At 37.2% G+C, this 13,992-nt stretch overlaps 1 protein-coding gene across 5 annotated transcripts in view; it reads left to right on the top strand.

Moving 5' to 3' along the window:
• Positions 1 to 13,992, top strand: part of PCNX1 (pecanex 1) — a gene marked incomplete at its 5' end in the record, with an annotated part of 167,233 nt that overhangs the window by 132,680 nt on the left and 20,561 nt on the right. For all 5 annotated transcript variants that reach the window (XR_014242369.1, XM_082384310.1, XM_082384309.1 and 2 more), the window contains 4 exons: positions 4,485 to 4,738; positions 6,540 to 6,770; positions 11,036 to 11,136; positions 11,891 to 12,041. Coding sequence is in view for 4 of the 5 variants with exons in the window: in XM_082384310.1 (XP_082240436.1) it covers positions 4,485 to 4,738; positions 6,540 to 6,770; positions 11,036 to 11,136; positions 11,891 to 12,041 (737 nt within the window). The remainder of the gene's footprint in view (positions 1 to 4,484; positions 4,739 to 6,539; positions 6,771 to 11,035; positions 11,137 to 11,890; positions 12,042 to 13,992) is intronic.

Below are 13,992 nucleotides of genomic sequence, written 5' to 3'. Positions count from 1 at the left end.
AATAGGAAATAAGAAAGCATTTGTCTAAATAGAGGATCAAATTAGACCTGTACCCTATAGCTTTATTTTTACCCTGGTGTTGAATCAGACAGAAAGTTTGCACCTTTGTTACATAATATCTTTGTTAATGGAGCAAGTGCTTTTCTAAAGTTACTCCATTCATTGGAAATAAGATTTTACTTGTGTAAAACTCAAGGTAGTAAATGTTAATGTTTGTTATTTATTTGTAATTTATTTGTAACCCATTCGCTCTCTCTTCTTCGAAATCTCCTATTCTTGTCTTATGGTTTGTTTCTGACTCTGTCAGAAGCCCAGGACCTTAATTCCATCTCTTCTAGGGTCTTAACCCAGTGCTGTTCAAATCTAATCCATCTATCCTCATCCAAAAGTCAGCACTCCCTTACCACTACACATACTACTGCTATAACTTCACCTTCTTTTAAAATTGTCGACACCTGAAGATTTCATCTTTGCTTTTTGATTTTAACTTTTTTTTTTAACAAGTATCTATGGGGAGGTTATTTTATCCAGAATTTCTATGTGTGTGAATTGGAAGGGGGTCCTTCTTATCTGCTCGTTTCACCATATTGATCAAAACTTCATCCAAATTTTCACTCTCCCCACTTTACTCTCTGGTACCAAATAGATTCAAGTAAAATTTTGGATAAATCCTTTGCCATCCAAACTCTCACTCTTTGTCAAACAAAACTCAAATCAATTTGAGAACACAGTACCCCCTTACTTTCTACACTCATGCTGAATTTCAATAGCAGTCCATAACTGTAATTCTTCATTCAGCCATTGTGATTTTTTTTTAAAGGCAAATTCAGTTACGTCCTTTCCATTCCATGCTTTAAATTTTCAGTGGCTTTCCATTGCATTTAAAATAGAATTCAAATTCCATAACACATCCTATGGACAGCTGCGCGATCTGGCCTCTGTCAGTTTCTCCACCTTACTTTGTAGCACCCTCCTCATCCACTGTAGCCGCACTGGCCTTCCTTCAGTGTCCTAGCTGTGCTAAATTCTTTACTAAGGCCTCCTTATCGCCCTTCCCTTTGCCCAGAAAGTACCAACCGTCTCCCCTCTTCCTGCCAATCTTCCACCTCTAATTCCTTAATTATCTTTAAGAATTAGCTTAACTGTCACTTTCTCAGAGAAGCCTTAGTCTCTAACCACCTGTCCCACATGATTATCTCTTATATTACCCTGTTTTTACCTCCTTAGCACTTAGCAGGGTTCTAATTTTATATTTATTTGTTTATTTGTTTAAAGTTTATTTCTTCTCTAGCCCAGGGGTTGGCAGACGTTTTCTGTAAAGAGCCAAGATAGTTAATAGTTTAGGCTTTTGGAGCCGTACACATTCTCTGTTGCATGTTCTTCTTTGATTTTTCTTTTAAACAACCCTTTAAAAATATCAAAACCACTCTTAGCTTGGATTTGGCCCAGGGCTGTATTTTGTAAACCTTTGCTGTAGATTATAAACTCCTCAAGGGCAGGAGTCCTGTCTGCTTCATTTATCATTGTATATCCAGCACCTATCACAGCAGCTAGCATATGATAAAGATCACTTTGTAGAATGGTTAAGTAATCTAAGTAATAGTCTTTTCTCCTTCCTCTTCATTCCAGAACTTTGATGAGGAATGATTATACTCTTGCTCAAATGCTGTTGTGACCTTTGGTTATTTTCTTTCCTTCACAGTGGGAGTCCCTGTTCCGTCTACCTCCTGCCCCTCAAAATATTAATTAAGAGTGTCGTCAGTATTTTGCCAGGCAGATATGTGGATCTGCTGAGCATTTTGATGTGTTTTCTGATGTATACTCCATTAAGCCAATTTAATTCCTTTGATTTTATTGTCTCTCATAGTGGATGCTAAATTTTAAGTGACATTTAACTAAAATTTCTTGATCAGTTTTTTATAGGTCTTGGTTAAATACCTTCATGGTTTTCATTTCCATTTTCATTTTACTGATATTCTCAAGATTCTTTTCCATGTAAATTTTATGTCAGATATTTGAGTTATCAATCATGTTTTTTGTCTATCAGAATTTCCTGGTTACAGCTTCTACCAAGTTTGTAAATGTTACTTCTATATATTTTTAAATGTTACTTCTACCAAGTATGGTTTTTCAGGTCAAACTTCATAGGTCAAAAATTTTTATTCTGTTTGGATTCCTTTCAGTTTTTACTCAAATTAATTTTAACATGTCTGGTTTTCATAGTTGTTAGTTTTATTAATTTTTACCAGTTATATTCACTATGAAGTGACTGAAAGATCTAGCTAATCCAGGAAACAATTAGTAATGGTTTCTCTAGAATCCCTTTCCAAATCTCAAAATTCTTTTTTCAGTTATTAATGTTCCTGTGCTTATTGTTGACTTCATTTTCCAAGCAAAATGTATTACTGGGTATGTTGGGGTAGAAAATATTCTTGGGGTTTGTATGTCAGAGTGAAAACACCCCCACATTAATTCAGTTACTGTGTTTATTCTGCTACTCTGAACAAGGACCTCATTCTGTCTCTCGTGAGACAATGTCAAACCTCTGAATTCACTCCTGCCTCTTCTCTTCTCTGTATACTACTACCAGAGTCATCTGCACAAAATACAGCTCTTGTTATGTTATTTCCTTTACTTAAAAACCTTTGACTGACTTTGCAGAAGGATGACAAAATGAATAAAATAAAGTAAAAACATATAAAACCTAAGGAATAGACCCAACTTCATGCCACAGTTTAAAAAACCCAGCCTCAGAAAGTTTCTTCTAGAAATTGAATAATTCTTCTGCCCTCTCTAATCTATTCTAGCAAATGGATAAGGAAGGAAAATATCTCAAGGTTCTCTTGTACAAAACCAATGTAATACTGATGTCAAAATATGACTGAACTGGCTAAAAAAGTAATTATAGTTTCATTCGTTTATGACTATAGATACAAAAATCCTCAGAGCCCAGAGTAAGGAGAAACCAGCAGTACTTTTATTTTTAAGTATCCCTCACCAATTCAACCGTTTTTCATTCTTTAAATTAATTATTAAAAGCAAATTTGTTAAATTTCATTTTCGTTATTGGTTTCAAAAGTACTTTATAAAATTACATACGTCCTTATTCTGAAGAAAATGTACATGTGTATCTGTAGTCAGTATCAGGTGCAATGGTCAGCCACAGCATGCATTCCTGTTTATGTCAGGTTCAAGACAAAGTTTTTTCACCACTATGTAACACTATTGTGGAAGTGCTCGTCAACATAATTAAACAAGAAATGAAATAATAAAATTGTTGAAGGCTCTATAGAGTTCTCGACAGTACAGCTCATTAGCTTGGCCAAGCTTACCTCTCAGTCTTATCGTTCATCATACCACCATCACCGCCACCACCACCACCATCACCAACGGGGGCTAAATTTCTTGGCATCTTTTTCTCTCAAAGTGGTGTTTTAAATATGGATGTTGTATATATCCTCTTTAAAAGAAAAAAATTCTTATGAAGTCCCATTTATTTTTATTATAATGTAACTTTAATATGTGCCTTTATAAAATTAGCTATAATCACTCTATAGTCCTATAAGGAATTTACAAATTAAATGGAAGCAAGGCCACAGAACGAAATAAAAATTAACATGAATGTGATGGATGGTATGTTGTTGGCATAGATGGCTGTGTATCTAATTCTATATTTAATCTGATTTTCTATTTTTATTTCAATAACACTAATGCAGAGAATGCCTATTAGATAAGTATCATGTATAAAAGAATGTAATTTCAAAGAATTGTTTGCTAGTATAGAACAATCAGACCTGATACCTAATTGAAACTTTTTCAGCAGATAGGCCTCAAATGCCAATAATGTAATCTTATCCAATTATTGTTGGAATTGGCAACAGAGAAAAATTGTAATTATATATTTAATATTAAACTATAGTGAACCATTACAAGTTGTATAGCCAAGTAAGCAGGACGTATATATACTGTTTCTGCTTGCAGCGTGGACACAGTGCTGGTGAGAATACAGCCCAGATTCTTTTGAGTTCTGCATGTCTGTCTGTGTCGTGTGCCCTGGGATGATTCAGTTCTCGTTCCACTCCTCTAGTTTTGAGTTAACTCAGACCTTCATGAGACACACGTTGACTTATTTGGTCTTCATTTGATATGAATGCAGTTGTAAACCCAAATCTGAAAAATTTGGGAATCAATGAATCAAAATTAAGGTTGCTTTATTGCACAAATTCTCAGAACCTTGAATGTGCTAGTACACATTATGATTCTGCAGAAGATGAACATATACTATGCCTGTTTTCTGGAGCATGCTGCAGTTTGTTAATGGACAGTCTAAGGTAAGTCAATCACATACTCTCAATTGCTATAAATAAAATGTCTCTTTTCTAAGTTTCTTATGTCTTTGAAGCATTCATTTTTCCACCTCATGTTTTTTTCACCTCATGTTTCTTTCCCCTTTGTCGTAAGTGCTTTCTCTCTCTCTCTCTAAGGTACTTACTGTCAACAACGGGAAGTGGAGGCCATTACTGAAGGTGTTGAGGAAGATGAAGGATTTTGCTGTTGTGAACCTGGCCATATTCCTCATGCGCTTTCATTTAATGCTGCATTTAGCCAGCGCTGGCTAGCTTGGGAAGTGATAGTCACCAAGTATATTTTGGAGGGTTATAGCATCACTGACAATAGTGCTGCTTCTATGCTTCAAGTCTTTGATCTTCGGAAAGTACTCACCACTTACTATGTCAAGGTAAGGATATGTGCCTACTTAGATCTGGTATCAGAGGCTCTTGGAAAAGACACGTGTACGCACACAGGTGCACACACACACACGTTTGTTTTTTTAACTTGTGCTTTGCTTCTAAGTAGTGATTTAAATTCTCTAGTATCCGGTACAGTCAGTAAATTGTACCTATGAAGGTCTTGCTATTTCCTTCTTTAGTGAAACTTATTATATTTGTTCATTAATATTAATAGCTACCATCTGTAGTGCATATCTTTTAGGTACTGCGTTAAGGAGTACACACATACACGCATGTATATATATGATATGTATATCTTACCTAATTCTCTAAAGGAATATTATGTCCCTGTTTTACATATAAACAAGTTAAGGATCAAAAGTTAACTTCGCCGAAGTCGTCTAACCAGCAAGTGGAGTTGGGGATTTAAAACCCAGGCTTGTCTGACTCCTGAGTCCCTGCTGTTAACCACTGCTTTGCACTGCTTTCAACAAACTGAATGAAAGTATTGCAAGATTTGGGAGGTCTCCAAAAACACCCTCACATTTGACACCAATTGCAATTTCAGGGTCCCCAAGACCCTGAAACCACAATCAGGTTCAATAATTTGCTAGAAGGACTCACAGAACTCAGCAAAGCCATTATACTCATGGTTAGAACTTATTACAGTGGAAGGATACAGGTTAAAATCTGCCAAGGGAAGAGGCACATAGGGCAGGGTCTAGAGACACTAAGGCCTGAACTTCCAGTTGTCCTCTCCCAATGGAGTTGTGTAGACAATGTTTATTTCTCCCAGGAACGATGTGAGAGAATACCTACAGAGTGTTGCCAGCCAAGGAAGCTCGCCTGAGCCTCAGTGGGCAGAGTTTGTCTTGACACACTGTCATTTAGACTTGTTTGACCACCCACATGGCCAGCCTTAGTCTCCTGATCCTCTAGAGCTCATGGTTCTAAGCCTCCAGGTAAATAAAGACTCTCTTATCAGGCAGGACATTGCATGGGATTAGAGGTTATCTCCCAGAACTCAAGTGCAAAGGCCAAACCTCTCTTTGGGCAAGATTAGTTCTTTACTGCACAGGTATTCTGTTTTTGCTAAAGATTTTACAGAAGTACAGCATGGTTATGACTGGGGGTTTACAGACTAAGGCAACATTTTCAAGAGGAAAAACGTATGCTAAATCTTAATGATTCATGTGTTATTACCTCTATGTACCACCTTATTTGTGCTGATTGGGTTGAAGCCTGAGTCCTCTGTTGAATGTTTGGTTAAACCCAACCTCAGGAAGCTAAAGAAATTGACTTTACAACATTTTTTAACGTGTGCATTTGTGTGTGGAATTTCCTATCTCTAAAGATGTATATTTCTATTGCTTTATTTATTAGTTATATTTTTATAACTTGACCTAGGATCACAAGATGGTTTAATAGCTTTCTATGAGAAATTTCTCAAAATAAGTACACCACAGTAAAGGTTTTTCATTTCTCTTAAAAGATCCTAAATTCAGTAGACAGAATTGTTTTTAGAATATCCTAAAATCAGTTGGACTGGAGTTGTTTTGAAGTTGCCTTCTTGAATTTATGGTTGTGATTTTAAAAGTATTAAATTAATTTTTTTTTATCCAGGAAGGCCTGAGATGTATTACTATAGCATTCGTAAAATAGTATACTTACAGTATTGAGCTGGAATATACATTTTTGATTCCTACTATCAGTATAAACAGTTGGAATTAATTTACTGAGAACTTGGAGTTAATTCAGATTGTGATTTAGCCTGAGTTTTGTTTTGTTTTTTATCTTTTCCTCACTTAGGGTATCATTTATTATGTTACAACTTCTTCTAAACTGGAGGAGTGGCTAGCTAATGAGACGATGCAGGAAGGACTACGTCTGTGTGCAGATCGAAATTACGTTGATGTGGACCCAACGTTTAATCCAAACATTGATGAAGACTATGACCATCGACTTGCAGGCATATCCAGGGAGAGTTTCTGTGTGATTTACCTCAACTGGATAGAGTATTGCTCTTCCCGAAGAGCAAAGGTAGAGTTTATTTCGTTTATAACTCTGAATCTGTTTTTCCAAAGATGGAAAGAATACCTCTATTTGTTATCATGAGGTTGGTTTTTCTAGACTTTCCTCTTTCTAACTATCTGGGTAAGAGAACCTGTCTAGTTCATTATGGTTGGGCCAAAACAGGTTAGAGTAAGCGACCTCTCTCATTCTTTCATCTGCAGTGTCATAATCTCACTGTCCAAATAGCAACCTCCACCCTGTGCAGGTACGGACATACACACAGATTCAGGTTGTAGATTACGTGTAGCACCTTCTTAAAGACTGCGTTTTGGAGCATCCCCAGCCCCAAGCCCCCAAACACACACAGCAGACTTAAGGTTAAGTTAATATCTTTGTCCCAAATCCAAAGTCTAATCCAGTGCTAATAGAATTTTCTGCAATGATTGAAACATTCTGTGTTGTTCCAATATGGTAATTACTAACCCACCACATATGGTAGATTATGAGACACTTGAAATGTAGCCAGTATGACTAAGGAAATGAATTTTTCAATTTAATTTTAATTGATTTAAATTTAAATCAATTAAATTTAGGCTAGTGGCTACCATACTGGACAATGTTCATCTAGACTACTGACTTTAAAATGTTAACATGGGTAAAAATGATACAGGAGTATGTAAAAATGCAGATTCATGGGCCTTGCCTGTGAGATTCTTATTCTGTAGGTCTAGGCTGGGGACCCAAAATCTGTATCATGCTGGGTGATTATAATGCAAGGGGTTTGTAATCCGCACTTCAGGATAACTTGTCTTATCCTAAAGGTAAGCTGAGTCACAGACTTCACCAACTACTGTTTTCCTCCTGGGTCCCATGGCTCTTGTGGCAGTGTTGCTCTCCCTGGTTCGACCCCAGGTACCACAACCACAGTACCAAGGCAGAGTGCCAAGTCTTGTGTCGTTGAACCACCCGCGTCCGATGTACAGGATTACTCTGTACCATGGAGCATAGTGAGCCGCTTTGACAACCAGTGCCTTTATCATGATCTGGGATGTACACACTGACTGTCTTTAAATGTAGCACCTAGTTTAGTCTTTCTTTACAGATACTCAATTAGAGTAAGGCACCCCGTCATAATCAGCCTGTTTCTCTTACTTCGTCCATAAGAAAGGGAGCCTCCTTGTAATTCCTCTTTGAACAGCGGCCTTCGCGCTTTTGTACTGGATGCACAGTAGATACTGAGCAGAGTAGCACATTTTTAAGGAAGGAATAGAAGATAGAATGAAATAACCTCGTAAGAGCCCAGAAAAAGGACCAGCAGACCATGTCTGGAAATGGAGGCCCTCAAAGCTAATCTTCTCTTCTTTCAAACACATAACAAGCAGTTTACTTTTTTTCATAAATGAAATAGAATGCTTTGCACACTGTCCTCAAATCCTTGGACTTATTTCTTGGCGGGGGAGGGGGAGGTGGGGGGCGGTTGGAGTGACCATATTATTCTAATAGCCTTTCTCTGGCTTAGACTATATTGGTTACTTTTGTTTGGTTTAACCATCGTCACCTAGGCTAGGAACTCACTGTCTACCGACTCAGGAATAGGCTCCATCCTTCCTAACTTTAAGGAATAAATAATCTTTTAGAAATTATTGCTGAGGTCATGGATGTACCTCGAGGAAGTCATCCTCTTAATTGCTAATAAATCATATTCAAAAGGTTTACCTCCAAACTTGGGTATCCCCAGTCTCTTCAGAGAGCTTATTATCACTAGATCAGTCTGGCTTATATTCTACTCTTGTAGTCCCCTCCAGAAGAAAATTGTCAGGAAAATTAAAATAATCCCATCATTCTCCAGTTTTTTAAATTGAACAGGATTATCCCTATCTCCTTAAAACCATGAATTCTGTTTTCTGAATCACCATTCCCAGAATAACCTCTTCCCAGGGAAGGAAGTTAATTAAACCAGAAAGATTTGCCGACTCCAAATTCTGGTACCCTCACCTGAATGTTAATAAAGTTGCCTCCAGCCTTTTTTTCCCATAATTTCCTTCCAAGATAGTTTTCTAACTTGCATATTACACAGAAATAAAAAAGTTATTCTTTCCTCCTTCTCTTACTATATGTATTCTAGGAGGAAATAATCTTTCATATAATAGCTGTACCTGTCTTCTAAAGAGCTTGAAATAATGTTTTTGTAAGTGTAGCCCTGGATTAACTGCATTAAAACTACCTGGAATGCTAAATTGGAAAGATTCGTCTCAGCTTGACTTTGCTTCCTGCTTCTTAAGTGACAGTACATTTCTTTCACCATTGTTGTTAGTATTAGCAAGAAGTTTTTGTGAGAATTTCTAATGCATTTGAGGATGTAAGACACATGTCTTCTCCAACAGTAACAAAATAGAGCTCCCAGGGTTGAACCAATTATTTTTTCTCTCAGTACATTAACGATGTGGCTACACTGCCTTCTGGCTTGCATTGTTTCTGACAAATAATAAAGGCGCACCTCAGAGATATTGCAGGTTCTGTTCCAGACCACCACAGTAAAGCGAGTATCACAGTAAAGCGAGTATCACAGTAAAGCGAGTCAACACGAATTGTTTTTTTTCCCAATTGTAAATGTTATGAAGTATACTAAGTGTGCAATAGCATTACGTCTAAAACTGTAACCATGTACGTTACTTAATTTCAAAATACATTATTGCTAAAAAATGCTAACCATCATCTGAGCCTTCAGTAAATCATAATCTTTTTGCTGGTGGACGGTTTGAAATATTTTGAGAATTACCAAAATGTGACCCAGAGGCATAAAAGTGAGCAAATACCATTGGAAAAAATGGTGCCAATAGACTTGCTCAAAGCAACATTGCCACAACCCTTCAAGTTGTTAAAAAAAAAAAAAAAAACACAGTATATGCAAAGCGCAATAAAACAATGTATGCCTGTATGTACCACATAATGATGTCTTTTTTTACTGGCTGCTTTTAAGATTTTCTCTTCATCACTAGTTTTAAGCAATTTACTTATTTATTTGGCTGTGCTGGGTCTTAGTTGCTGCACGCAGGATCTTCATTGCTGCACGCGGGATCTTCATTGCAGCATGCGAACTCTTAGTTGCAGCATGTGCACTCTTAGTTGCAGCATGTGGGACCAGATCCCCTGACTAGAGATCGAACCTGGGCCCCCTGCATTGGGAGCGTGGAGTCTTAGCCATTAGACCACCAGGGAAGTCCCAAGCAGTTTAATTGTGATGTACCTTGGTGCTGTCTTCTTAATGTTTCTTGTTCTTGGAGTTCATTGAGCTACTTGAATCCCTAAGTATATATCATTTTCATCAGATTTAGAAATATTTTGGTGATTATTTTTTTCAAATTCTTTTCCTGTCTTCCTGTTTCCCTTTTCTGGGGAACTCCAGTTAACATTTATATTAGGCTGCCTTAAGTTGTCCTACAGCTCACTGATGCTCTGTATTTTTTTTTTAGTCTTTTTTTGTCTCTGTGTTTAATTTTGCATAGTTTCTGTTATATTTGTTAGATCATTTATTTTTTCTTCTGCATTGTTTAATATGCCATTAATCTCATGCAGTGTATTTTCTTTATTCTCAGACATTGCATTTTTTTGTATTTTTTGCGGTTTAATTTTTTTTTTTTTTTTTTGGCTGCGCTGTGGGGCTTTCGGGATCTTAGTTTCCCAATCAGAGATTGAAACCAGCCCCCCAGCCACTTTCTTTTTAGTATGTTCTAGTATTATTATAAAGTATTAGATTTTATTTAAAGATTCCAAAGAACCTTCTCATACACATTCACACTTCATTTTATGCTGTTTTGTTAAGTTTCTTTTCATTAGAACTTTTATCTGAAGAGATAGAAAGTATGTACTAGTTGAGTTCCTTAACTTCTCTGATTTATTAAATAGATATCTTCTGATTTGTTAAATACTCATATTCCTTTCTGATAACTAACATTCTTTTGTTTTTCCTTTTTTTTAATGAGGTGTAATTGACATAACATTAATTAGTTTCAGGTGTACAACATAATTATTCCATATTTGTGTATATTGCAAAGTGATCACCACAATAAGTCTAGTTAACATCTTTCACCATACATAGTTACAGAATTATTTTTTCCTTGTGACGAGAACTTTTAAGATCTACTCTCTCAGTAGTTTTCAAATATGCAATACAGTATTAGTAAACTGTAGTCATTGTGCTGTACATTACATCACCATGACATTCATTTTATAACTGGAAATTTGTGCCTTTTGACCCCGTCACCCCATTCTTTGTTTTTTGTTTTTTAAAGCCACTGGATGTGGACAAAGATTCATCCCTGGTGACTCTTTGTTATGGACTCTGTGTTCTGGGACGGAGAGCTTTGGGGACTGCATCCCACCATATGTCCAGGTAAGGAAGGCATTTCTGTTTTCAGAAAGAGACTGGGAAGCTCTATAACTGAAATAGTTTTTAATGGAAGCATTCTGTGCTAATTTATTGCAAACGCCTCTTTGGATATTGTATTGTATAGATCTTTTTGCCGAACACAGTGGAGTTCTAAGTGGTTAACAGAACTGGCTTTTAAAATTCACACGTGTGGGCAACTATAGATAATGAGAATTTAATAGATTTAAGACATTTTAAGAAACAATCAACTCATAACGTATGATTGGTCTCTTCTCATATACATCTATTTTCTAACAATTCACTTCTTTTTATTTTTCCATTTCTCCTTGCAATTTTTGTTCACAGCATTTATACTGTTAATATAGTGGTACATTAGATTTGGGGACTCTAAATATAAACTGGATTTCTTGACATATACATCCAATTGAATTAGAATAAAGAAATGCCACATATTTTAAGTTTCTTCTGTGATTCCTACATGTTTTCCATTAGGCCCTCCTTACTTTCTTTTAAGTTACAGTGTCTTTGCCTGTTGTTTATTTTCAGGGACTCACTATTATAGTAGTTCATAAACAAGGGTCCCAGGTCAAACAGGCCCTGTCCCTTGTGATTCTGATTCAGGGGTGCTTACATTAGTTCTTGGCATTTGTATCTTCAAAACACTCCCACATTCTTCTGATGCATAACCAGATGTTAGAATCAGTGTAATGGAAGACCTTTGTTAAAATATGTAAACTTTTATCTCTAATCTTAACAGTAATTTAGAGTCATTCCTCTATGGATTGCATGCCCTATTTAAGGGAGATTTCCGTATTTCTTCAATTCGAGACGAATGGATCTTTGCTGACATGGAATTGCTGAGAAAAGTAGTAGTCCCTGGAATTCGTATGTCCATTAAACTTCATCAGGTAAGAATGGGGAATTTCTAATGCATTACTGGTGTTTAATGGTACTTCTTCACTTGACTTCCAAATTATGTTCCTTAGGATCCTTTTGAGAAATACTCTGATTTGAAGCAAAGAAAAACATGATTCATGACACGATATTAAATCTTAGGAGCCTAAACCTGTGTTTCTAACAGTAAATTTGAACGTTAATATTAGAGAGTGACCTGGGCATGAACTTGAGGAAAAATGCAAGCAGTGATAAACTGGAAATAAATACCTATGGCCCCTGTAATGGTTGCTTTGACTTCACGTGATTGTAATTCATTCCTGTTCTGCGGGTGGACGTAGCTGACTCCTGGTGCAGCGTAATAGCATCTCAGGAGTCTTGTAAGTGCTGCTGTTACTGAACTATGAGCTCCATTCAGCATGTTGTATAGAGTAATAGATGGTTAGGACAGATTCAGCCTTAATTAAATAATCCTAGTAAGGTAATAAAATGAAAATGAGGGCTCCAAAATGCATATCTAAAGCCCTGGATCACTTCAAGAATATATTTTGAAATTAAACACTGGCACTTGCTGCTCTAATCATTCCACTTGACAGTAATGATGAGATCTGATGATAGAGAGCACATGACAATATTCATTAAAATACATCTGCTGTGCTCAAATCTGGATGACTCTTTCCCTCAAATAAAGGGTGAATTACTCTTCAAATGATTTTAGTATGATCTAAAGTGTTAGAATGGGGAGTTCCCTGGTGGTCCAGTGATAAAGAATCTGCAACCCAATGCAGGGGGCACGGGTTCGATCCCTGGTTGGGGAACTAAGATCCCACATGCTGCGGGACAGCTGAGCCCACGTGCCACAACTACTGAGCTCACACGCCACAAACTACGGAGCCCATGTGTTGTGGAGCCCGTGCACCACAACTAGAGAGAGAAAACCCCCACACCACAACTAGAGAGAAGCCCATGCACCACAACGAAAGATCCTGCATGCCTCAGTGAAGACTCCGCATGCCACAACTAAGACCCGACACAGCCAAAAAATACAATAAAGTAAGATAAAACGTGTTGCATTGAAGTTAACACCCCAAATTATTTAGGAACATTACTAATAAGGGGTATAGTATTTGAAAATCTCTGTGAAAAGAATACTATTTTGAGGGTGATGGGGAAAATGTACAATAGGAATCAAATAGAATTGTCCATGTTCAGCCTAGCTTTAGAGTTTCAAGACAAAATTCAATGTATTGAAAAGAAAAAGATAATGACTTCATATTAAAATGTGATAAAACTTCAGAATTTCTCAAAAGGTATTGTGTATCTGCTACATAAGAAATACTCTTTTATGTAGCATGACTAACTAACAGTTAATTCTGAACATTATGACAGGTATTTTATCTCCATCTGGGAGAGAGGAACTGAGGCACAGGCTCTCTGTATTTTCTGATCCTTACATCTCTGTCCTTATCTCTCCCTACAAGTGCTCTTGCCTGTTGCTCCCAGTCCATTTCCTCACATGTGTTTTTAGCCTGTGACAGTAGTTCTCCACCTTATAATCAGGCCCAACACAGTTGGGTATAGCACACTGTCATCATTAGCCATGACAGACAGCAACGGTGACGAACAGGGAGGGTAAGGAGGTGGACTTGGGAACTGGGGGCCATGGAGGGCTGGGGGAGGGGAGGAGATGAGAACACAGATGCAACCTGGAGAAGTTCTGTGGTTCACATACACCTTTGGGGAGGGTGAGATTGACCTGTAAAGTAACAAGCAACAGCCATTCACTGCACATCACTTTGACCAGATGGTGGGTTGCCAGTGAGGGACTCTCAGGCCAGGAAAAGATAGATGTGTCAATCAGTACTGGTCATCTCCAAAGTTCATATGTACTCATGAAAATCCACAGAAGGCTTATATGTTAAAGGATTAGTACACACTTGGCATATGATGCAGCAACTCCACTCC

Source organism: Balaenoptera borealis (assembly GCF_965194805.1).
Source record: "Balaenoptera borealis genome assembly, chromosome: 3".
NCBI lineage: Eukaryota > Metazoa > Chordata > Mammalia > Artiodactyla > Balaenopteridae > Balaenoptera > Balaenoptera borealis.
The sequence above is the reverse complement of the archived record's forward strand: the minus strand, read 5'-3'. Positions and strand labels throughout refer to the sequence as shown.